This window comes from Dendrobates tinctorius, unplaced genomic scaffold (genome assembly GCF_039654945.1).
Source record: "Dendrobates tinctorius isolate UK_male_01 unplaced genomic scaffold, ASM3965494v1 ptg000232l, whole genome shotgun sequence".
Taxonomy (NCBI): Eukaryota; Metazoa; Chordata; class Amphibia; order Anura; family Dendrobatidae; genus Dendrobates; species Dendrobates tinctorius.
The window spans coordinates 15,935,316-15,962,475 of NW_027361899.1; the positions used below are offsets into that span (position 1 = coordinate 15,935,316).

The following is a 27,160-nucleotide window of genomic DNA, read 5'->3' on the forward strand; positions in this document are numbered from 1 at the left end:
TCCCTATACTAAATAGTACAGCTAACAGCGGTATTGAATAGAATACATGTAGCCCTAATAAGGATTGTTGGTTTTAGAATTGTAATATAATAAACAGTGACTAAGCCTGTAATTCTAACTTTTGCTTCTGCAGCAACATTCCTTACTCTTTTTCTGGGGTACAGTGTGACGAGCATCACATCTTATATACACTCAATGACGTGATGTGGCCACCCAGTCACAGTCATTCCAGTAGCCAACAGGGCTACGGCATTACCATGATTGGCAGCAATCCCTGCATATTTAGTGGCTGAAAAACAGATGCAAAACATGCGGGGCAGGGACTCGAGCAGGTGCCTGAGCGCCAGGGATGCTTGATCGTGTACCGAGCATGTGCAAGCACACTAGCTCATCACTAACACACATTATACTATATGCCATAGTGGGCGCTAATTAGTCTGGATGGTAAATGGCAGCCCCACTGGTAAAGAATGGGGGGAGACAGAATTCCTCAGTTTACCAAAGTATACCATATGTATTAATAGTGACTGATCTGGTACTTACGGTGATGAGAGGCGCCTGTGGGAGAGTTCTCTGCTCCTTTCACTTAACATTGCTTCATTGTTTGAATATCTGCAATTAGACACAAGGACACATTATAATGTATTCCAGGGAAGCCCTGAAACAATTTTGGCTAAAAGGGAATTTAAAAGAAGAGGAGACAAGAAATATTGACACCATTTCAAGCTAGAAGCGTCCGTCATATGACTGGCTGGAGTCCAAACCCATTTGATGAGTTTATGTGTTGGCCCATTTTACTCTTGCTTTTTTACTCTGAGAATGTCTTAAAGGTCTGAAAACATTATTGGCTATAGCCACTGGTTGGAAAAAAAGGGTTGATGGATCTCAGTAAGGTTAGAGTCACACGAGTTTGATCGGAGGGTCATCAGCGTGTGATCTGATATAATCTGAATTTCTGAGTGGAGAAGGGAAAAAAAAAAGTTTCTCCATCTTTTCCATTCAGCCTGTCAGTGAAAATTGGATCAATGTTAACCATGGTCCCATAGACTCCAATGACCAAGTGCTATCGGATAATGGGATGCAACTCGCGCATGCTGCGATCTTAGTTGGTCAGAGTTGGTCCGAGGAAAACAATTGGATATTTGTACAGTCCCATAAAACAATATGGAGATGGGCGCTAGCTGTCAAAATAGCGGATAGCATTCGTCCAATTTTTACAGTCGTCTGCACGAGCCCTAAGAGAAGCAAATCAATAATCATTAATAGGGTTTGCTCACACTGTTGTATATTTTCTCATGCAAGAGAATCAGGATGGTTATGATAACAACACTCGGCTCAAACTCTGTCAGAGTTTAATCCCAGTGTTACCTTAGTGTGATCTGATTTTCACACAGAAAAGGTGTGGAGAAGATGGAGATCTTAATTTCTCTATCTTCTCCATTGTCTATGTGCGTGTACGTGGATGACATCTGAGTGCAGTCCAATGTTTTATAAGCACCCATAGACTTGAATCAGTTTGCGTGGTCCAAATGTCAGATGCACTTTCAGCATGCTGCCATTGTTTTCTCTTGTCGAATCGCCATGACAAAATAATCACAGGTTTGCACTGCCCCATATTATAATATTGGGCAGAGTGCTATCCGATAAAACATCCAATCAGGACAACAGTGTGCCGAAGCAACATCCATGTGTACTTTGTCCAGAGTAATTATCTGGCTATTTAACCAGCTCTCTGCCTCATATTACTGGTAATTGTAGCATTGCTCAAGAGGTGTGTGTGCTCTATGCTCCTAGCCTTGTTTTCTGATCTTTGTTGCTTGACCTTGGATTTGCCTTTGAACTTGTGTTTGCCTAGCCCTTTTCTCGTGATCTGCTACCTTCTTGCAATTCTGACCTCGGCCACGATTCCTGCTATCCAGGTGTCTGTTTACAGTGAATGACAGTTATGGAGTCCAATCTCGGACAATGGCGTGCTGAGCTGTCAGTATGGTGATGGTGTCAGTGTCTTGAGCGACAGTTTAGTCGTCCAAATAGGACCAGGGTGTGCATCATCCATGTGTCTCCTGTTAAGAGTAATTATCTGGCTATCTAGCCAGCTCTGTGCCTTAGATTGCTGCCAAATGTATCTTTGCTCAGTAGGCGTGTGTATGCTCTTTGTTCCTAGTCTTCAGATTTTTGTTGCTTGACCTCAGATTTGATTTTGTTCTTGCATTTGCTTAGCCCTTTTGACTTGATCCACTACCTTCTTGGAATTCAGACCCTGGACTGTGCCTTGACTACGTCTTTGTCTCACCTCTGTCAATGACGTACCCTCCTGGTTTTTGACCACGGACCTCATGACTACCGAATCTCACGGCTTGTCCGTGAGTAGTGACTAGCGTCATAACTGATACTTACTGTAATGAGGAGCGCCTGTAGTACAGGTCTTGAAACCTTTCACTTAGCATTGTTGCATTGTCTGAAAATCTAGAATTACATAACAAAACAGACATAATATATTCCAGAACATATAATATATTCAAGAGTAACTGTATTTTTTTAAAGAGATATGAGATCAACAACCATAATAAGTGGCCCCTTTTAATAGAGATCTTTTTAACTTTGATTTTTGCAAAAATATTCAGATGTAAAATTGTTGACACAATAAAAATTAAAAACAAAATAAAACAAAAACCCAGAGGGTAAATGACCAAATCAAGACTAAATCTTCCAAAGGAAATACAATTAAGCAAAATGAAGATCTCTCATTCTATGATGACGTAACAACTCCTAGGGGAGGACAATTATGGAGGTTTTAAAAGAGTTGAATAGGAGAGAATAACCGGAGCCATGAAGGACAGATGCAATCACAGCTGAAGCATGGAGAAGATGAGGACACAATATGGATGGATACCATCCAGAACTAACAAAAAAGGAAGTACGGTCACATGGTTGTCAGGAGTCAAAAGTAATTGATGACTATCAATATCTTTGCAATCAGGAGACAAGACTGTGACATAATGCCAGCCGTTGCACCCTTGTGTTATTTTCTGAGGGTTTTATGAAAGTGTAAGGACATTAGTAGGTAGAGCCACTGCCAGGAAAAGAGAGGCCTCATATCAAACTAGGCTCTCCATTATGGTGCTGGGTGTTGTCCATAAAGACAGTGTCATGATCTCAGTGCGGGTTTGACTCGCACACGTGGGGTTAATGTATGGAACCAGTACTGATGACTGGCATTTCTGGTGTTAAAGGTTGTGATCCCGGTGCAGGTTTACCTGCACACCTGGGGCTATGATTGTGGCCTCTCCCTGGTTCTGGGAGAGGCTTCTTATAGCCTCAGGAAGCTCCCATCCCCCGTCAGTTATACTTTCGCCCTTGGCATTGTGTGGTGACCCCTGAGTGTGTTAGTGCTGTGTTCTGGTTGCTTAATTCTCTGTGTACGACTCGGTCTGTTCTCTGGATATTGCTTTGGATTCTGCTTGGTACCTTCTATGTCTGTTTGGTTTTGACTTCTGCTTGGCCCTGACTATCCGTTCTGTCTCATCCCTGGTACTTTACTGCTATCTCTGTGTATGACCTCCGTTTTGCCTGACTCTGAGTATTTCTGTATAGTGTCCTGCCATCTCTGAAAGCAGGACGCTAAGCCCCACCCCCTTGCAGTCACATGACCGTAGGTCCTGTGACTGCTTGCTAAACTTCAGCGTCCACAGGTCCTGTGTATCTGTGCTTTCCGGCTGTACCTGACCCCGGGCCCCCCTATAGTGCGGGTGAGTCCCTGCTCAGCAGAGGCTGCACGCCGGCGCTGACAAGATCCAGACAGACAGAAGATCCTGCACATTTCCAAGGATTTGAACTAATTTTCCACCCAGTTTCGCTACAAATGCAATTCTATTACTTACTAGATATTACTTTTTATATTGTCAGTATCCAGCTAAAGGAAATCTGTGACCTAATCTAAGAGCAGTGTGTAATGTAAAGACAAAAACACTCATTCAAGTGATGTGTCACTCATTGGATGGCTTGCTGCAGTTTTGATAAAAATCACAGTTTTATCTGCAGGACTAGTAAACCTGCTGTATGTAGTCCAACCATGCCTCCCCCACTGATTGGCAGCTTTCTGCCTACGTACAGTATAGTGTGTACAGAATACTGCCAATCAGTGCTGTGGGCGGGGTTATGCCGAGGTCAGCATTCAGAGATCTGCTAGATGTGAAGCAGAGAAAACACTGATTTTATCAACGCTGGAGCAGACAGCTCAGTAAGTGACACATCGCTGGAATCAGAATCTCTGTCCCTATATTATACTGCTCTCAGATGGGGTAGCAAAAACCTGTTGACAAATTAAATATGAGGCATATGCAATTGTTTTGCATCTCATTACTGAAGTGTCCAGCTGATACTTATGTAAAGCATTTACATTAATATCTTGTATAATCCATGTGAATGGACAAATGTAATAGTGAGCATGAGCACTAATTTCAGTAGAATCACTGGTAAGTGCCAGCTCCGCTGATATAACCTAGGGCGAATTGAAGGCATATGAACCAAGAAGTGACTTATCTGACACTTAGACTACTTTCACACATCAGTTTTTTGCCGTCAGGCAGGATCCGGCTTTTTTTTAGAAAAAACGGATCCGGCATAAATTTTGGAGAACTGTAGAAACGGATCCGTTTTTTTGCTGGATCCGTCTCTTTTCCTGGCGGCTGGCCAATTGGATCTGAGCATGCGCAGACTTAAAAAAACTGGATCCGGTGGCTGGATCCGTCTTTTCCTGGATCCGGCGCTTCCGGCTTTTTCGCCGGAGACAAAAAACGTTACAGTAGCCGTTTTTTCCAGACGCCGGAATGAGACAAGTTGCCGGATCCGGCAAAAAACGGATGAAACGCAATGCCATCCGGCACGATCCGGCGCTAATGCAAGTCAATGGGGAAAAACCGGATCCGGCATTGCATTTTGCCGGATCCGGTTTTACAAAAAAAAGCCGGATCGCGCCTGAAGGCAAAAAACTGATGTGTGAAAGAGGCCTAGCTGGGATGCTGCTGTAGCGAAGTGGTCGAATCCTTTTGCTAAAAGGGAATCTGTCACCAAATTTTTGGCCTATGAGGTGCGGCCACAGCCATCAGGGGCTTATCTACAGCATTCTGTAATGCATTCTGTAATGCTGTAGATAAGCACCCGATGTAACCTGAAAGATAAGAAAAACGAGTTAGATTATACTCAGCCGGGGGTACCGTCCGATGAGTGTTGCGGTCCGGTCCGGCGCCTCCCATCTTCTAGCGATGACATCCTCCTCCTTGCTTCTGCTGCGGCTCCTGCACAGGCTTACTTACTCTTTCCTGTTGAGGGCAGAGCAGAGTACTGCACTGCGCCGGGAAAGGACAGAGAGATCCAGCACCTGCGCACCTCAACAAGACAGAGTAAGTACGCCTGCGCAGGAGCCGCGGCAGAAGCATGGAGCAGGACGTCATCGCTAGAAGATGGGAGACACCCACCACCGCACGAGACCGCCCCCCCCCGGTATGTATAATATAACTCGTTTTTCTTATATTTCAGGTTACATCGGGGGCTTATCTACAGTATGCTGTAGATAAGCCCCTGATGGTGGTGGCCGCTTCTCATAGGCCAAAAATGAGGTGACAGATTCCCATTAATGATTCAATGTCTGAATATCTACAATTACACACAAAAACGCACATAGTAATACAGTCCAGGGTAGCGTTATTATTAGAGCCGTATCGGGCCACCAAACAAAAGAACTGGCCCCAATGATGATTTTTGCTCACTGCAATGTTTTATTGTACCAAGGAGTCCGTGGAGTTCACCTACCAGACCTGGCACTTATTGAACACCGCCCCATGTCATCTCCATTGCCAACGTGGGCACTGCTGCCGTTTAGTGGCCACTCCTGTTCAGACGGAACGTCATGGCTGCAGCCAATCAGTGGCCGCTGTTGGGCTGCAGAGGTCACATGAGGATGAAGTAAGAAAACCGCTGAGGGAATTAAAGCATCAGTGCAGGGAGGAAAAGTGAGGTCTGTTAGGTGAGCATATAGTTTTTTGTGTCTATTTGTTTTGTTTTTAATAGCACTATAACTACAATGAAATACTGCCATGGACAATCCCTTTAACTTTGATGCTAGGAAAGACTTTCAAGAATCTCTTTGATGAAAAACATACAAAAAAGAAAATAATCAGGTGACAAAACCTAGAAACGAAAATACAAATAATAATATAATTAATAATACAATAATAATAATAATAATAATATACAAATATTATCATTATTTTTTTATTATGCTGTAAGTATTGTATTATTATCATTATTACAAATATTATTATTGCATTATTTCTAATATTATATGTGTATTATTATTATTATTATTATTATCAACATTTGTATTATTTTATTATTATTATTAACAATACAATAATAATACAAATAATATCTTAGCTGAAGACCTGTCCTGAATCTGAGAAGATACAATTCATTGTAGAAGAAGACAACTATGGACCTGTTCAAACAGATAAAATAAAAAAAGGAAGTGGATGACCAGCACCAACATGGATGTAGGCATCTACAGCTGAAAGTAGTAGCAGATGACGCAAGCTCTATCAACATCATAAAGAAGCCAGAATGGAATAGGAATTCGTTAGTTTAAGGGCTCGCTCACATTGGCGTATAACGCAGCCGAGTGCTCTCTGATATTTTATTGGATAGTACTCGGCCCAATGTTATACTATGGGGCAGAGCTGATCAGAGTTGCTCTTTCTCTCATTGATTCACACGATAAAAAAAATTTCAGCATGCTGCGAGTGACTCCAGAATGCTGATACAGGTGCGAGTGAAACAATCGGACTGCATTCGGATGTCATCCAAGTGCAGACCGCTATCCTCAGACACAGACAATGGAGAAGATGGAGAAGTTAGGTTTTCCATCTTCTCCACACCTGTGCTGCGATTCTCTCCTGCGACAGAATCAGCGCACTGTAAGATGACGCTCGGCTCAGTGATCCCTGTGTGATTGGCATAATCAGCCCGGTTCCCTAGCATGATAGAATTTACGCCAGTGTGAGCGAATCCTAACAGTGTGCATCAAGTGCGTTGTGTTAGGCAGTGAATTTCTGGCTACTTACTGTGACGGCATGCTGCTGGAACGGATTTCTCGTTTCTTTTCGTTCAGCATTGGTTCCGTTTCTAGAGATCTACAAATATAAAACAGATATAATACAATCTATTGAATACCAACCCCATAGATTCAGCAGAATTATATCAGTCCATTAACCTTTAACCCCTTCACGACCAGGAGATTTTCATCGGTTGCACGTTCATATTTTTCTCTCCCTTCTTCCTGGAGCCATAACTTTTTTATTTTTCCCAGTGTCATAGCCGCACGAGGGCTTGTTTACTTACACAAATTGTAGTTTTGAATGACACCGTTCATATTACCATACAATGTACCGAGAAATGTGAAAAAACAGTCCAAAAGTGGGGAAACGGTAAAAAAATAAAAACAAAACCAAAAAAACCCAGTCCTGACATTGTTATAATATTTTTTGTTATGATGTCCATTGTATGGTAAAAATGACCTGACATCGTGATTCTCCAGGTCGGTACGATTATGGCAAGACCCAACTCATAAAAGTTTTCTAAATTTATCCCCTTAATGACCAGGCCAATTTTTGTCAATTCGGTCCACTGTCGCTTTATGTGGTTATAACTCTAGAACGTTTCAACGGATCCCGCCAATTCTGAGAATTTTTTTTCTTGACATATTGTACTTCATGATAGCGGTAAAATTTCTTTGATATGGCTTGCGTTTATTAGTGAAACTATCTAAAATTTGGCAAAAAGTTTGAAAATTTAGCAATTTTAAAACTTTTAATTTTTATGCCCTTAAATCAGAGAGATAGGTCACACAAATTAGTTAATAAATAACATTTCATGTCTACTTTACATCTGCATCATTTTTTAAACATTTGTTTTTGTTAGGAAGTTAGAAGAGTTAAAAGTTGACCAGCGATTTCTCATTTTTTCCAACAAAATTTACAAAAACATTTTTTAGGGACCACCACACATTTAGGCTGAGTTCACACGTGGCGTTTTTTCGCGTTTCCGCGATTTTGCCGCGAAAACGCGAAAAATAAGCATCCCATGCATTCCTATGGGATTCCGCAATGCTGTGCTAATGCTGCGGTTTTTACCGCAGCAGAATCGCTTCTCGGTAAAAACCGCAGCATGCTCATTAATTTGCGGAATCGCGGCGATCCCGCACCCATAGGAATGCATTGTTCCGCTTATTTCCCGCATGTGGCTGTGCACACCATGCGGAAAGTAAGCAGAACAATTGCGGATGGTACCCATGGTCCGGAGGAGAGGAGACTGTCCTCCGGGCTTTGGGTACCATATCCCTGTAAAAAATAGAATTTAAAAATAAAAAATATTGTTATTCTCACCCTCCGGCGTCCCGCGCAGCCTTCCCGCTTCTCTTCACGCTCTCGTTCCCAGTAGTCCTTTGCGAAAATGCTCGCGATGACGTCCGTTCTCGCGGGATCGCGAAGTCTCGCGGTCATTCGTGCGACGTCATCGCGAATGACCGCGAGACGTCGCGATCCCGCGAGAACGGACGTCATCGCGGGCATTTTCTCAAAGGATTACTGGGAACGGATGCACGGGACATCGGAGGGTGAGAATAACACTATTTTTTTTTTTTTTTACATTCTATCTTTTACTACTGATGCTGCATAGGCGGCCTCAGTAGTAAAAAGTTGGTCACACTCGTCAAACACTATGTTTGACGAGTGTGACCAACCTGTCAATCAGTTCTCCAAGCGATGCTACAGATCGCTTGGAAAACGCTAGCATTCTGCAAGCTAAATACGCTTGCAAAATGCTAGTTTTTCCGCGGGAAAATAGCGGGAATTTAAAATGCGATTTTCCCGAGGACTGGAATTCCGGAATTCTCGCGGTAATTTCCGCGAGAGTTCCGGTACGTGTGCACTTAGCCTAAAAGTGACTTTGGGGGAAGCCTATATGACAGAAAATCCCTAAAAGTGACACCATTCTAAAAACTGTACCCCTCAAGGTACTCAAAACAACAATCAATAAGTTTATTAATCCTTCAAGTGCTTCACAGAAGCAATGTAGAAGGAAAAAAATGAACATTTGAATTTAACCCTAATTTTTTTACTTTCACAGGGGTAACAGGAGAAAATGGACCTCAAAATTTGTTGTACAATTTCTCCTGAGTATGTTGATAGCCCAAATGTGGGGGTAAACTACTATTTGGGCACGCCGCAGGGCTCGGAAGTGATAGTTTCCTTTGAATTTTTGAATGCAAAAATGGCTGGAATCAAGAGCTGACGCCATGTCGTGTTAGGAGAGCCCTTGATGTGCCTAAACAGTGGAAGTGACACCAATTTTGGAAAGTAGAACTTTCAAGGATTTTATCCAGGGGTATAGTGAGCATTTTGAACCCCCAGATACTACACAGAATTTGATAACATTAGGTCATCACATTGAAAGTGTTCATTTTTTTCACCAAAATGTTGTTTTAGTCACTCCATTTTGTAGTTTTCACAATGGATAACCAAATTTATAATTTACACTAGGAGTAATGGGAGAAACTGGACCTCACAGTTTATGCAATTTCTCTCGAATGTGGCGGTACACCATATGTAGTTGTACACCACTGTATGAACACACGGCAGTGATCGGATGGGAAGGAGCGCTGCTTGGCTTTTAGAATGTAGATTCTGTGTGATTAGATTGTGGTCTCCATTACCCGAGCCCCTGAGGTGCCAGATCAGCAGAAATCCCCCCAGGTGACCCCATATTGGAAACTTCACTGCCTAATGAATTCATCTAGGGGTGTACTGAGTATTTTTAACCCATAGGTGCCTCAATGAATTTGATAACATTGAGACGTGGAAATATAACATTTTAGTGGTTAAAATGTAATTTTTGCATTTTCTGCAAATTAGTCAGGTATGCAAGGGTTAATAGGTGAAACTGGACCCCACAATTAATTGAGCAATTTCTCCCGAATGCGACAATGCCCCATATGTCGTCAGAAGCTACTGTTTGTCCAAACATCAGGGCTGAGAAGAGAAGAAGGAAGGAGCGCTATTTTGCTAGAATAGTTTACGGGCGACATTTACGAAGCCCGGAAGGTCCCAGAAGAGCAGAAAAACCTCGAAAGTGACCCCATTGTAGAAATTGCCCCTCTCAATGAATTCATCTACGGCTACGGTGACTATTTTGTAACATCCATACCAGGCTTTATTCTGGAGATTTGCAAAGATGTCAGTTTAGTGCCCAGACACTATGCCCCCATACAGTAGAGAGCCCCCATACATTGTGCCCAGCTTGTGCTGCTGTTGATAGGCACCCCGTAAATTAAGGGCTCTTTCACCACTACAATAATGCCAAACATGTGGCCGCTTACTGTGGTTTAGACACAGTGGGCTCAGAAGGAGGGGGGCATTTTGATTTGGGAGCGCAGAATTCACTGGATTTCATTTGAGGGGGGTGGGAGCCGCGTGGCTTTTCCAGAGTCTTTGTTCTATCAGTAACAAGGGAACCCTCGAATAGTTCCAGTGATAGATTTTTTACCCTGTTCACCGCGCGGTAAGGCCTCTTTCACACATCGTGTCTCCGGTACGTGTGGTGACACATACACACGCAGACACACTCAACTAAATGTGTCTATGCAGATGTCAGCGTGTTTTCACGGACCATATGTCCGTGTGCAAAACACACAGACATGTCTGTTTTAACAAGGACACACTGCCCGCAACACGTGCTACACACGTGCAAACGGAGAACAATGTGCACTGTCCTCCGTGAGCTACTGTAAGCCGCTGTCCCCCTGCATGTGGTGCTGAACTCGGCTGTCATTCTCCCTGCTCTGCCGGCAACAGGGCGAGCAGGGAAGAATGAAGGAATAAAAAAACGACAAGGGATCCCCCTTATTTTTGTAACCAACCCGGCAAAACTATACAGATGTGGGCTGCTATTTTCAGTCTGGTAAGGGGCCATTAATATGGCCCTCCCACCAGCCTAAAAACAGCAGCCTGCAGCTGCCCAGAAAAGGCGCCTCTATTAAATGCGCCTATTCTGGAGCTTTGTCAGGTTCTTCCCACTTGCCCTGTAGCGGTAGTAAGTGGGATTAATAAGGGGTTAATGTCACCTTGCTACTATTGTAAGGTGACATTAAGCCCAATTAAGATGCCCCCAATTTTAATAAGAGGCTTACGCCTTTTAATGAATGTTGTGCATTAGGGTCTGGCCAGTGTATATTTCTATAAAAATAACACACCATATTTGTGGTGAACATTTTGATGAATCTGACGTGGCCATGCAGAACTACACCCCATTTTGCTATATTTTAAAAAACAAAAAGTTGGCAGAACTGACATAAAATCCCATTCACGTGTAATTCACATGTGATAAGTTTAATGCAACTTTTTGTAAAACGTGTGTAAGAGATTCCTGCATCACTGACCAGATTTTACCATATTTTTGCTTTATAAGACGCTCCGGATTATAAGACGCACCCCAAATTTTGAGGAGAAAAAAAAACCAAACTTTTTTTCATTAAAATGGTGGTGCTTCTTATAAACTAGGCATCTTATTGCTTACCGGGTGTGGTGGGAAGTGGGGTCCCAGGGTTGCAGCTGGAAGAGGCAGGAGTGGAATGTTGCTGCTAGGATGAGGGGGTGTTTTGATGTGATGGTGTCCGATGCTGCCGCTGTTCTATGTCCCCAGTGTTGCCGGATGTTGTTGTCACCGCGCTTTGTACCTGGTGCTGCCGGCTGCTACCGCCCACTCTGTCCCCCGGTGCTGCCGCCCGCTCTGTCCTCCTGGTGCTGCCGCTGCGCTCTGTACCTGGTGCTGCCGGGTGCTGCCGCCTGCTCTGTCCCCCAGTGCTGCCGGGTGCTGATGCTGCGCTCTGTCCCCCCCTGTGCTGCCGGGTGCTGCCACCGCCACGCTCTGTCCCGCGGTGCTTGCCGCCGCGCTCTGTCCCGTCCTGCATGGGGGGCTCTGCCGTTCCATCCATGCTTGCTTGCCCTATGCAGTGGATTGCCCCCCACGCAGCACATGACAGAGCGCGGCGGCAAGCACCGGGGGACAGAGTGCGGCAGCACCTGGCAGTACCGGGGGACAGAGCTATTGTATGACGCACCCCTATTTTCCCCCCAAATTTGGGGGGAAAAAGGTGCGTCTTACAAAGCGAAAAATACAGTATATGACCACGTTACCCATTTACTTTCCACCACCATTTCAAAGTTTCATTATTTGATTGCAGAACATTGTACATATACAGTGGGGAAAAAAAGTATTTAGTCAGTCAGCAATAGTGCAAGTTCCACCACTTAAAAAGATGAGAGGCGTCTGTAATTTACATCATAGGTAGACCTCAACTATGGGAGACAAACTGAGAAAAAAAAATCCAGAAAATCACATTGTCTGTTTTTTTTCATTTTATTTGCATATTATGGTGGAAAATAAGTATTTGGTCAGAAACAAGCAATCAAGATTTCTGGCTCTCACAGACCTGTAACTTCTTCTTTAAGAGTCTCCTCTTTCCTCCACTCATTACCTGTAGTAATGGCACCTGTTTAAACTTGTTATCAGTATAAAAAGACACCTGTGCACACCCTCAAACAGTCTGACTCCAAACTCCACTATGGTGAAGACCAAAGAGCTGTCAAAGGACACCAGAAACAAAATTGTAGCCCTGCACCAGGCTGGGAAGACTGAATCTGCAATAGCCAACCAGCTTGGAGTGAAGAAATCAACTGTGGGAGCAATAATTAGAAAATGGAAGACATACAAGACCACTGATAATCTCCCTCGATCTGGTGCTCCATGCAAAATCCCACCCCGTGGGGTCAGAATGATCACAAGAACGGTGAGCAAAAATCCCAGAACCACGCGGGGGGACCTAGTGAATGAACTGCAGAGAGCTGGGACCAATGTAACAAGGCCTACCATAAGTAACACACTATGCCACCATGGACTCAGATCCTGCAGTGCCAGACGTATCCCACTGCTTAAGCCTGTACATGTCCGGGCCCGTCTGAAGTTTGCTAGAGAGCATTTGGATGATCCAGAGGAGTTTTGGGAGAATGTCCTATGGTCTGATGAAACCAAACTGGAACTGTTTGGTAGAAACACAACTTGTCGTGTTTGGAGGAAAAAGAATACTGAGTTGCATCCATCAAACACCATACCTACTGTAAAGCATGGTGGTGGAAACATCATGCTTTGGGGCTGTTTCTCTGCAAAGGGGCCAGGACGACTGATCCGGGTACATGAAAGAATGAATGGGGCCATGTATCGTGAGATTTTGAGTGCAAACCTCCTTCCATCAGCAAGGGCATTGAAGATGAAACGTGGCTGGGTCTTTCAACATGACAATGATCCAAAGCACACCGCCAGGGCAACGAAGGAGTGGCTTCGTAAGAAGCATTTCAAGGTCCTGGAGTGGCCTAGACAGTCTCTAGATCTCAACCCTATAGAAAACCTTTGGAGGGAGTTGAAAGTCCGTGTTGCCAAGCGAAAAGCCTAAAACATCACTGCTCTAGAGGAGATCTGCATGGAGGAATGGGCCAACATACCAACAACAGTGTGTGGCAACCTTGTGAAGACTTATAGAAAACGTTTGACCTCTGTCATTGCCAACAAAGGATATATCACAAAGTATTGAGATGAAACTTTGTTTCTGACCAAATACTTATTTTCCACCATAATATGCAAATAAAATGAAAACAAAACAGACAATGTGATTTTCTGGATTTTTTTTTCTCAGTTTGTCTCCCATAGTTGAGGTCTACCTATGATGTAAATTACAGACGCCTCTCATCTTTTTAAGTGGTGGAACTTGCACTATTGCTGACTGACTAAATACTTTTTTTCCCCACTGTATATATTCTTTGAAAAGCAAAATAAATTAAAAAAAACATTATTACTCAGCAATCTGCGAAGTCTTTATAAAGATTCTCAGCAGGAATTTTGATTCTTGCCCCTTGTGTTGGGTGAAGGGGAGAATGACGTAGGTGCCCGGCTGAGCCGTGAAAGATCCGGTGATTTCTCTGACCGGTTTTGTCTTTTGAATGAGGCCTTCTGTTGCAAGGTGCTGGGAATATTGTTGTTGGGTCCCAGTCATAGCATCCTAAATATCATAAAAAAAGGAAATTGAGTGTGAGATATAAGTGATAAGACTTTAATTTATATATAAAAGGATGATGGCTTGTAGTCAATTCTATCTGACTAGTAGCAGAAAAAAGCCAGAAATTTGGTCTCTTTTCTGGAAATTTTGGCATGAATGAAAAAACGATGTCTAATTTAAAACAAAATATTGGATGAGAACAACTAAACAATACGAATACGGCAAATCTAAGAGTTTTTCCATCCATAAGTGGAATTCATATATCTAGATCTGCACCAAGAAGTATAGGTAATGATGACGTAAGATCATAATCCAAAAATTGCAACTTTTCTGGATGTCAGTGCAGCAGAATAAATGGCACAAATGAAGGAGGCTTCCCTAGCTTTGGAGGATGAGTTGTCCAAAGTAAGAAATACTTTAATTTTCCTTTTTCTAAAATCGTATCCAAGGTCCAATTAGCAACCCAATCGGGGACCATTTAGTGTTTAAAACCTCTACCAAGGGTCTGTGCACATGTTAAGTTTTTGGTGCAGAATTTCTGCATCTCTTGCCAAGAGAAACTCTACGTAAAATAGGCGTGTTTTGATGCTCTGTTTTATGTGTTTTTGTGTAAATTTTTCCCCTCTCATTAGTATGAGTGAAATTTACAGCAAAACCTCTAAAGAACGGATGTGATGGATTTTTAGATCTACAAGTCACAAATAAGCATCGTGGCCATGAGATCCTCATTCACTTTGTTTTCGGCATTAAAGCCTCCGGGTTTAGTGAAAAATCAGTGCAGTACTCAGGCTCTAATATATTTATGAGTTGTAAATTAATACGACTATCTGCAATCATTGAGTTCCTCCAGCAGATTTTTCTGCAACAAAAAACAGTGTCGGCAGGAATAACACTGCATACAATAAGCAAGCTTTTTAGGCTTTTTTTTATGCGTTTTTACAAGTGTTTTTTCACATTAATTTGAATAGAAGAAAAACACTGCAAAAATGTTAAAAGAATTGACATACTGCGGATTTGAAAAAAAAAAAAATAACACTGTGATGCTTCAAATCTGCAAGGAAAAAAATAAGCTGCCTATGCATGAGATTTTACATATCTCATTTACCGTACTTTACTGGCTTTTAACCCCTGAACATACTGTGGAAAAACAGGGCAAAAATGCAGCATGTGAACAATCCCTTAAAGTTAAAATTTAAGCAAAAATTATGGATGGCTTGCAAAAATGTCAACATTTCTAGAATTCTGCATGTGGCATTTTGGCTTTTCCCCCCACAGGGAAACATAGAGAGACCCAGAACATTTTAAGGAGATGTTGGTTCAATGACTGTCGAGCTGTAACTGTCTTCCATAAGGAAGGGTGCCTCAAACTGTCTCTGCAACTGGGACCCTAATTAGCCCTGTCCCGGGGGTACCCTTGAAGGTTGAGAGGCCTGAGTCTCCGACCTTACTATGCTCATGTTAAACCTTGAACTATCCCCTCCCCCATCCCATGAGGCATGGGACAGAAATGTAAGGTTAACAAGATACAAAAACAAAACAAAGATAACAGAAAACTTCTATCATACAAAAGAACAAACCAACAACAGGGAGGAGGATAGGGACTGGGAGGAATAAACTAAATGCAAACAGGGACCAGGAAACAAACACACACACTACAGAAAACCACAGAACACTACTACAACTCCACTCCAACCACTTAGCTTTTACACACAGCACAGGAAAACGAATCTTTCACGCCAGGGACAAGAAGGTCTGACCTGTTTTAATAAGAAGAGGTAATGACCAGATCAGAAGCAGCAGAAATGAAGCTGCACATTTATAACCAGCATAGAAAGGGTCGTTAACCTCTTCAGCACGAGAAATCTAAATCCATTTAATATGGGAAACAAATCACATCATCTCTATAGAATACATGAGATTCATTACCCAACCTGACCAACTAACTCCAGGTCTCCCAGGGGGATGTGATACCCTCGTGACATTGACTCTCCACAGTGGCTCCCAAAACATCCAAAAATGTTGACAATGCAAAGAAAGATTGCCAGGTTTGATCTTGCCGCTATAACCCAGCCTGTATCTATAATTTACCCTGCCTCCACAATTTTCTATTTCAGAATTGATTAATATTTGTGAACTTTCCTTCTGTATAGTCATCATCTCCATATCTGTAATTCTTAGCGATGCAGCTCAGCTGCGAGTCATTAACAAAACAGTTGCAGCCAATAAAACAGATTGCTGGAGGGCAAATTGCTGAATATAATCCACTATGCATAAAGCAAATAATTCCCCTTATTAATTGCCCCCCACTGTCCACAACATTAGACAGCACGGCATCCAGTCCCAATCGGATCCCTCTAGCAACGTCATGTTGGTCTGCATTCAGTGCACATTAATGAATTAGCTAATCTGTCCTTCATCTTGTGCTATCATTGTCACTTTGTATATCAAGTTCTATGTACTTGACTCTATGGAGGAGGTTACATGGTGCCATATTTGGAGAATCCTTCCACCGTCCTATACTAAAAGCTCTGGATACAATCATTATATTAAATTCTAAGTATACAAATCATTTATTCTACTTCTGTCTTTCCAAATTACTGGTCAGACCTTTCTTTGAAAGACAGGCAACAGGCAGCAGCACAAGCCCTCCCCCGCGGATCTGCCTGAAATTAGAGGCCAAGCATTTTAAACCCTATTGTATCTCATAGCAAACCAGGGCCCTTCAGACAAACACACCAAAAATGCTTCACATAATGGTAATATTTCAAATGTCTCACAGGTAGGAAATCAACATTTCTTGTTGTCTGTTCTTATATCTTTATGAATATACAGAAATATTAAAATACAGAACATGTCCTACCTTGTCTGTAACCTGTAAAAAAAAGAAAAACTAATTATAGTCTTTTCTGTAAAGTACAATGCAAACACATTTATACGATTATATTCTCAAACATAGTTCCAGTATTATAGTAGTTCTATTCTTGTACATAGGGAGCAGTATTATAGTAGTTATATTCTTGTACATAGGGGGAAGTATTATAGTAGTTATATTCTTGTACATAGGAGCAGTATTATAGTAGTTATATTCTTGTACATAGGAGCAGTATTATAGTAGTTATATTCTTGTATATAGGAGCAGTATTATAGTAGTTACTGTATATTCTTGTACATAGGAGCAGTATTATAGTAGTTATATTCTTGCACATAGGGGTCAGTATTATAGTAGTTATATTCTTGTATATGGGAGGCAGTATTATAGTAGTTATATTCTTGTACATAGGAGCAGTATTATAGTAGTTATATTCTTGTACATAGGGGGCAGTATTATAGTAGTTATATTCTTGTACATAGGGAGCAGTATTATACACTCACTGGCCACTTTATTAGGTACACCTGTCCAACTGTGTGTTAAGACTTAATTTCTAATCAGCCAATCACATGGCGGCAACTCAGTGCATTTAGGCATGTAGACATGGTCAAGACAATCTCCTGCAGTTCAAACCGAGCATCAGTATGGGGAAGAAAGGTGATTTGAGTGCCTTTGAACGTGGCATGATTGTTGGTGCCAGAAGGGCTGGTCTGAGAATTTCAGAAACTGCTGATCTACTGGGATTTTCACGCACAGCCATCTCTAGGGTTTACAGAGAATGGTCCGAAAAAGAAAAAAAATCCAGTGAGCGGCAGTTCTGTGGCCGGAAATGCCATGTTGATGCCAGAGGTCAGAGGAGAATGGGCAGACTGGTTCGAGCTGATAGAAAGGCAACAGTGACTCAAATTGCCACCCGTTACAACCAAGGTAGGCAGAAGAGCATCTCTGAACGCACAGTGCGTCGAACTTTGAGGCAGATGGGCTACAGCAGCAGAAGACCACACTGGGTACCACTCCTCTCAGCTAAGAACAGGAAACTGAGGCTACAATTTGCACAAGCTCATCGAAATTGGACAGTAGAAGATTGGAAAAACGTTGCCTGGTCTGATGAGTCTCGATTTCTGCTGCGACATTCGGATGGTAGGGTCAGAATTTGGCGTAAACAACATGAAAGCATGGATCCATCCAGCCTTGTATCAACGGTTCAGGCTGGTGGTGGTGGTGTCATGGTGTGGGGAATTTTTTCTTGGCACTCTTTGGGCCCCTTGGTACCAATTGAGCATCGTTGCAACGCCACAGCCTACCTGAGTATTGTTGCTGACCATGTCCATCCCTTTATGACCACAATGTACCCAACATCTGATGGCTACTTTCAGCAGGATAATGCGCCATGTCATAAAGCTCGAATCATCTCAGATTGGTTTCTTGACCATGACAATGAGTTCACTGTACTCAAATGGCCTCCTCAGTCACCAGATCTCAATCCAATAGAGCATCTTTGGGATGTGGTGGAACGGGAGATTCGCATCAGGGATGTGCAGCCGACAAATCTGCGCCAACTGTGTGATGCCATCATGTCAATATGGTCCAAAATCTCTGAGGAATGCTTCCAGCACCTTGTTGAATCTCTGCCACGAAGAATTGAGGCAGTTCTGAAGGCAAAAGGGGGTCCAACCCGTTACTAGCATGGTGTACCTAATAAAGTGGCCAGTGAGTGTAGTAGTTACTGTATATTCTTGTACATAGGAGCAGTATTGTAGTAGTTATATTCTTGTACATAGGGGTCAGTATTATAGTAGTTATATTCTTGTACATAGGGGCAGTATTATAGTAGTTATATTCTTGTACATAGGGAGCAGTATTAAAGTAGTTATATTCTTGTACATAGGAGCAGTATTATAGTAGTTATATTCTTGTACATTATTATTATTAATTTATATAGCACCATTGATTCCATGGTGCTGTACATGAGAAGGGGTTATATACAAATTACAGATTTCACTTACAGTAATCAAACTGACAATGACAGACTGATACAGAGTGGAGACAGGACCCTGCCCTTTCGGGCTTACATGCTACAGGAAGGTGGGAAAGGAGACAGTAGGTTGGTGGGTTCCAGCAGTTCCGGTGTTGGTTGAGGTGATATCACCGGTAGTGGTGAGAGAGAAGGAGGTAGCGGGGTCATTGCAGGCTGTAAGCTTTCTTGAAGAGGTGGGTTTTCAGGTTCTGTCTGAAGGATACAAATGTGGTTGATAGTCGGACTTGTTGGGGCAAAGAATTCCAGAGAATAGGGGCTATTCGGGAGAAGTCTTGGAGGCAGTTGGGTCAGGAGTGAATAAGTGTGGAGGAGAGAAGGAGGTCTTGGGAGGACCGGAGATTACGTGAGGGAAGGTATCAGGAGATTAGTTCAGAGACATATGGGGGAGACAGGTTATAGATGGCCTTGTAGGTCAGTATTAGTAATTTGAACTGGCTACACTGAGGGAATGGGAGCCAGTGAAGAGATTTGCAGAGGGGAGGAGCGGAGGAGTAGCGAGGAGAGAGATGAATTAGTCGGGCGGCAGAGTTAAGGATGGACTGGAGAGGTGCGAGGGTGTTAGCAGGGAGACCACAGAAAAGGATGTTGCAGTAGTCGAGGCGGGAGATGAGGGCATGCACAAGCATTTTAGTAGATTGAGGGTTGAGGAAAGGACGGATTCTGGAAATATTTTTGACCTGGAGGCGACAGGAGGTAGAAAGAGCTTGGATGTGCGGTTTGAAGGACAGGGCAGAGTCAAAGGTTACTCCGAGGCAGCGGACTTCTGGTACTGGGGAAAGTGTGATGTCATTAATTGTTATAGCTAGGTCGGGTAAAGAAGATCTGTGAGATGGAGGAAAGATGATATGTTCAGATTTGTCTACATTGAGTTTGAGGAAGCGAGAGGAGGAGGATAGACACTCTGGGATTCTGGACAGCAGAGAGGTGACGTCTGGGCCAGAGAGGTAGATCTGAGAGTCATCAGCATAAAGGTGGTAGTGGAATCCGTGGGACTTTATGAGTTGCCCCAGACCAAGTGTATAGATTGAGAAGAGTAGGGGTCCTAAAACAGAGCCTTGGGGGACTCCAACAGAGAGAGGGTGGGATGAGGAGGTGGTGTGGGAGATGCTGAATGTGCGGTTGGAAAGGTATGAGGAGATCCAGGATAGGGCAAGGCCTTTGATGCTGAAGGAGGAGAGGATCTGTAGTAGGAGGCAGTGGTCAACTGTGTCAAATGTAGAGGACAGGTCTAGAAGCAGGAGTATAGGGTATTGTCCATTTGATATGGCTGTAAGTAGGTCGTTAGTAATTTTGGTCAGGGCTGTCTCAGTGGAGTGATGGGGGCGGAAACCAGATTGTAGATTGTCAAAGAGCAAGTTAGATGATAGGTGGGAGGAAAGTTCAGCGTGGACGTGCTGTTCCAGGAGTTTGGAAGCGAATGGAAGCAATGATATTTGGCGATAGCTGGACATAGCGGTTGGGTCGAGGGTTGGCTTTTTAAGGATAGGCGTGATTGTGGCATGCTTGAAAGCAGAAGGGAAGGTACCGGACGTTAGTGATAGGTTGAAGAGATGGGTTAGGGATGGGATAAGTGTGGTGGTGAGGCTGGGGAGGAGGTGGCATGGGATGGGGTCAAGTGCACAGGTTGTGAGGTGCGATTTGGAAAAGAGGCGATTAAGCTCCCCTTCAGTGATGTTGGAGAGTGAGGTTATGGGGTTTGGGCATTGGTCTGGTATGAGAAAAAACTTTGTCCAGCTCCACGATGTAGTGAAAAATATTCTTTATTCACTCAATAGAATTGAGGTTTAAAAGCCAGCATGAGTTACAAGGCATGCGATCTACGCGTTTCGAGTGGCTAAGCACTCTTAATTCATGATTAAGAGTGCTTAGCCACTTGAAATGCGTAGATCGATCGCATGCCTTGTAACTCATGCTGGCTTTTAAACCTCATTTCTATTGAGTGAATAAAGAATATTTTTCACTACATCGTGGAGCTGGACAAAGTTTTTTCTCATTGCCTTGGATTGTGCGCTTTGACACAGCGGTCTCGTGCTCCGATGTTGGAATGCTATGTCTGGTGAGCTGGATTTGTATCCTGATTCATTGGTCTGGTATACAAAGGGGTTGTGGTGGTTGAGTAATGAAGACTTGCCTTGTTTGGTCAATCTTGTTTTTGAAGTGTGTGGCAAAGTCATATGGGGCGGTATTATAGTAGTTATATTCTTGTACATAGGGCCAGTATTATAGTAGTTATATTCTTGTACATAGGGGGCGGTATTATAGTAGTTATATTCTTGTACATAGGGAGCAGTATTATAGTAGTTATATTCTTGTACATAGGGGCAGTATTATAGTAGTTATATTCTTGTACATAGGGGGCAGTATTATAGTAGTTATATTCTTGTACATAGGGGGGCAGTATTATAGTAGTTATATTCTTGTACATAGGGGGGCAGTATTATAGTAGTTATATTCTTGTACATAGGGGGCAGTATTATAGTAGTTATATTCTTGTACATAGGGGGGCAGTATTATAGTAGTTATATTCTTGTACATAGGGGGCAGTATTATAGTAGTTATATTCTTGTACATAGGGGGCAGTATTATAGTAGTTATATTCTTGTACATAGGAGCAGTATTATAGTAGTTATATTCTTTTACATAGGGGGCAGTATTATAGTAGTTATATTCTTGTACATAGGGGGCAGTATTATAGTAGTTATATTCTTGTACATAGGGGGCAGTATTATAGTAGTTATATTCTTGTACATAGGGAGCAGTATTATAGTAGTTATATTCTTGTACATAGGGGCAGTATTATAGTAGTTATATTCTTGTACATAGGGGGCAGTATTATAGTAGTTATATTCTTGTACATAGGGGCAGTATTATAGTATATTCTTGTACATAAGAGCAGTATTATAGTAGTTATATTCTTGTACTTATCGGTTGAGGTACTGTAGTGTAAGAACAATTTTTGCTTTGGTATTAAAAGTAACTGTGAAATTTGGTTAAAGTAATTTTATCTTTTCTTTCACCCCACCTTTTGGACTTTTATTCATACCTTACAGAAGGCAAATCCAATAGGTAACCATGAAGTTTTGTATTTCTTTTCATTGCTGAGACTCTGCATGAGAGCCACGGTCACGTTTTTTCCCATCCTTGGTCCTTGTGATTCGGGAATAATGATTATAAACTGGGGATTTTTCCACATATCCTCTGAATATAAGAGAGATCGGTCACATAAAAATTGTCTGTAAAAGCATTTTATTGGCTAATATAAAAATATCCATTAAATTGTGTTTTCAATGTTGGTTCTATTAGGATTCTACCAGTCAACAGAATGAAGAAACAACATTTATGGTTTAGGCCGGAGCCATCCTTGTAAAATCCGAGTCAGATAATGTATGACATACCTGTGGAGCCACATCCACCGGCAGTGCTGCCTTGTACCCACTGGCTGTAGTAGCTGGTGGTCTTCCAGATATACTGGGGGCGTCCGAAATCCAAATAAGTTGGTGTGTGGTTACAGATATACACCTTGACATAGTTTTTCATGAAATCTTCGCAGGACATCCTATGAGCAAGAAAAAAAATTAACAAAGGTCAAACAGAGGATGCATGTTACATCTAGACCACAAGCGTTGTCATCAGCAAATAGTCACTAACGTAATTAATAATAATCTTTATTTTTATATAGCGCTAACATATTCCGCAGGGCTTTACAGTTTTGCACACATTATCATCACTGTCCCCGATGGGGCTCACAATCTAAATTCCCTATCAGTATGTCTTTGGAATGTGGGAGGAAACCGGAGAACCCGGAGGAAACCCACGCAAACACGGGGAGAACATACAAACTCCTTGCAGATGTTGTCCTTGGTGGGATTTGAACCCAGGACCCCAGGCTGCAGTGCTATTCAATGAGCCACCGTGCTGCCCCAGCATTACAACTTAATGCATAAGTATTCACCCAGTAAGAACTAGAGATGAGCAAAATTATTTTGAAAATGTTCGCCAACCTCAAATTTTTCAAGAACGTTGCACATTCGGATTCGTGTTTGGATTCCCGAGCATTTTCCTCAAATTTGGCAAAATTTGGCCAAAGTTCAGTGAATGATCCCGTTTCCATAATGCTACTACTGAATGGGTATATTGGCCACACGATGCTCTTTTGACATAAGCAGCGGCATGGAGAAACGATGGGGTCCCGGATGAAGAAAAAAAGTATATTTATTTATTAAACCATTCTGGGCCCATTGTTTGAATAAAAAAAAGTAAAGAATAACTTTTTTAAGCTTCATGCCTTAGTGAAGTAACATGAGCCAAGTAGAAACGGAAGGCACGGTGGCTCGGTGGTTAGCACTGCAGCCTTGCAGCTCTAGGATCCTGGGTTCAAATCCTACCAAGGGCAACATCTGCAATGAGTTTGTATGTTCTCCCCGTGTTTGTGTAAGGGGGTGACATAGGATTATACCGCCTTGCTCTGCTCCCCTGATGGTTTTTAACGTGTAACTGTTTACATATGTTAGTTACCATATTATTGTATTTAATATACGGTGGTACTGCTACATGTAAAATATTTATTACCCCGCATAGTCAGTGGTACTGCCACACTCTTTTCAGTGTTTCCATTTTATGTACAATGTTGTATATGTGTTATGTGCCTGTAATATAATACTGTGTAAGATAGGGAAAGTAAAATGCACCCTTCAGACATTAGCGGGGGGCACCTTAGTATTATAGTTCTCATAGATAAGGGTAACTGTAGTTTCTTTGGGAGCCACTAAATGGGGGCATACTAGTGTGCATGGTTAGAATAGGTCATAGCTAGTTTGTATGGGTTTAAAATAGGAGAAGCTGCCGGGTGGTAAGACAGGAATTTTTAGGAAGTTAAGTCAGATGGGGCCAGGGTGCCCGAAGTGTCCACATGGGCTATATGCCCCAGACGGGTCGGCAGCCATGCAACGTTAGGTAGCTGCAGCCCACATTATCCACGGCCACTGGACATCATTACAGTAGGCCAGTACAGGAAAAAGAAGATATGGCGACTCATAGCCTGGGCGGACGCCTTTAGGGCGGGAGCCAGTTAAAGTGAGGAACTGATTGAAGTTGGAGCTTCAAAGGGAACAATACAGATGGGCCGGATGCTTTTCCAGAGGCAACCAAACCTGGTGGCTGATGATTTTGAGTCTGGGGCGAAACAGGCAGAAGGAATTGTCATCATGGTGAGGATAGGCCAACAAGGATCTGGGGAGCATTCTAGGACGGTCCGGTCCGGATGTGTGCTGCACAGAAGCGTCAGCGAAGTAGGGAAAGATGAGGAAACAAGTGAATTTCTTGATGTGCCAACTGTGGATGTAACGTGTGAAGTTCTAAGTAAAGAGAATGTTCAAGTTGTCCTGGACTGTGTCTCCATTACTGGGGGTCGCCTGGAAGAGGGGCCATCGCCACCTGGGAAAAGCCCAGGGGGACCTGAAACTGGAGACGCAGGTACGCTGAGAAGTGAGATACAGTTTTCTGCGAGGGTAGGTCGGGACACAGATGTTTTAGTGTCTCTGGCCATGACTACAGTCCTGTCCTCCCCTTACACTTGTGTGGGTTTCCTCTTGGTTCTCTGGTTTCCTCCCACATTCTAAAGACATACTGATAGGGAATTTAGATTGTGAGCCCCATCGGGAACAGCGATGATAATGTCTGTAAAGCGCTGTGGAATTAATGGCGCTATATAAATGAGTAAAGTAAATAAATAAGTAATCAGAGGAAAATGAACCGTGTATTATCTACACAATTTTAATTTTTGGTTTAGAAAGATGCAGAAAATTCCCTCTTAACAGTCTGGGCAGGTTTATATCCCGAATACTTTGATAATTAATTTCAAAATTTCCTTGTCCTTGGAGCCTTGATAAAGTTGCCATCTAATGGATTTAGGTTGGATCAGATCCTTTCTTTTCACTGTCCAGTGTTTATTTAGTTTGCGCGTAGGTGGGACATAATCATTCTACATATAGACATTTTTAGGTGAGGGGGTTAACTGCCTTCATTTGGCATATAAACATTGGCAGACATGTGAGCTAAAAATATACTTTTTGGCATTGAGAAAAGTCTGAAACTGTAAGGTACGTGCACATGTTGCAGATTTGCCTGCAGAATTTTCTGCACGGAATCTGCATCTCTTGGCAAAAAACGCAGGTAAAAATCTACACTTTTCTGTGGATTTTGTGCGCTTTTTGTGCGGATTTTGGGCGGATTCTTTGCAGATTGGCATGTGTTTTTAGCCCTATGGATTTCATTAATGGAATGGGTGTAAGAATGCTTGCAGATCCGCAAAAAGAATTGACATGCTGCGGAAAATAAACCGCTGCGGATTCCGTACGGAATTTTCCGCAGCATGTGCGCAGCTTTTTTTTTTCCCTATTGAATTACATTTTTTGGTCACACACTTGCAGATCTGCAGCGAATCCGCATGGCAAACCTGCAACATGTGCATATACTCTAATTCTTCATTTCACCCGTGGAGGCGCTGCAGGGAAACAGAACATTTTGCTGACAAGTTTTCATTCACATTACAGGTGATCACTGCAAGTTACTGCAGCATCTGGGATTCACTTTCTGTTAGGGACTCTATATGAAAGAAACTTATAATATCCAGAAAACCCCTATAATATTGTAGTCTAAAAATCTTTTGACTTGAACTGTAAGATGTAGGATCTAAAACAGACACATGCAAATATTAAATTTGTGAGAGCGTTTGGAAGCAGGATGGAGGCACTTACTTATTTTTCACAATCCATTTTGCTTATATTTGTTTTTGGGAAATTAAACAAACAAAAGAAAAAAACAGAAAAAACAGAAAAACAAAAAGCGCAAATTTTTTTTTGTAGCATTTGATATTAAAATATTAATATGAAGGATCAGTAAATATGACAAATTCCCTTTAATTCCGATTCTGCTTATAAGTCAGAGCTTTAATTATTTTAAATGAATATACCAAAATTCTCCGTCATTCTTGTCAGTGTTCAGTTTTTTCTTTATCTCGTGACAGACTCTCTCCCATTGAGGTGCCCTGGAGAAGAGAAATATTTGAAGAAGTACAGAAGGAAACAAGGTCATTTCACTTTGAAGCTCTTTTCATAGCTTTTTGGTTTTCACCAGCTGTGACCACTAGGTGGCGCATGAGCTCTTTATTCGCTTATTCCATAATTGATGCTCTGCACTTTAGCACACCAAGTGGTCAGCTGTGGAATTGCAAATGCAAAAAAAATAAAATAAATTTTTTGAATATGTAAAGGTCTAATCTGTAATTATATGATTTATGCTACTAAAGAGACTTACAGCTGGTTGTGAGTGACATATTTGTCAAGAAGCTCTTCAAGAAATTTCAATATAAAAAGTTAAATCTTAGAATGGTAGAGTTGGAAGGGACCTCCTGGGCCATCTGCTCCAACCCCCTGCTCAAATCAGGATTCACTAAACCCTCTGTTTAGTTTTTGCAGTACCATTCTTGACCACAGGGTGGGCTGTAATGTCAAAATGTCAAGGTCATGCAAAACTCTAAATTGCCATCTAGTGGTGTTTTTTTCTCTTCCATTGTTCTCAGAAGATTTTACTGAGAGACGCAGGCAGAGAAAAGGGGAAGTGTATGTTCTGCATTCAGCACGAACACTTTTATTGTTGGAAGTGTACTTGTATTGATCTTTGATTTTTCGGAGTGGTTTTTAAGTTTTATCAGCTTTTTGATTTTTTTCCTTTTAAAAATCTTTTACTCCCTGATCATTTTTCTCTTTTTCTTTTGGGTTTTTCCATTTTTAATTTTTTTTATCAGTTTTTTGGTTTTCGCTAATTCATTTTTACTTTTCTTTTTGTTAAAAAGAGAATTTTTACCTGCTTTTGGTTCTTTCCTTTTAATTTTGTCAATTTTTTATTTTCCATTTTGTTCCTCTGCTTTTGAAGTTTTTTAATAAATATTTCGGGTTTGTTTTTTCCTTCCTATGTAAGCAAGATTAAAAAAGGGAATTCAAATTTTTTTTGAAGTTTTAATCACTTTTTTGAAGTTTTTGGAACAGACATAGTAGGTGTTATTCAGAAAGTCAAGTATGTGGTTTTGCAAGAACAG

The 27,160-nt window shown here is 42.1% G+C and overlaps 1 protein-coding gene across 1 annotated transcript in view; it reads right to left on the bottom strand.

Moving 5' to 3' along the window:
• LOC141060084 (calpain-13-like) overlaps positions 1-27,160 on the bottom strand; it is a 173,378-nt gene that overhangs the window by 58,668 nt on the left and 87,550 nt on the right. Inside the window, exons 10-17 of the mRNA XM_073556361.1 lie at positions 26,036-26,110; positions 22,461-22,621; positions 22,109-22,263; positions 17,019-17,030; positions 13,959-14,161; positions 7,119-7,187; positions 2,398-2,466; positions 544-612 (exon numbers count right to left, since the gene is read on the bottom strand). Coding sequence (XP_073412462.1) covers positions 544-612; positions 2,398-2,466; positions 7,119-7,187; positions 13,959-14,161; positions 17,019-17,030; positions 22,109-22,263; positions 22,461-22,621; positions 26,036-26,110 — 813 coding nt within the window. The remainder of the gene's footprint in view (positions 1-543; positions 613-2,397; positions 2,467-7,118; positions 7,188-13,958; positions 14,162-17,018; positions 17,031-22,108; positions 22,264-22,460; positions 22,622-26,035; positions 26,111-27,160) is intronic.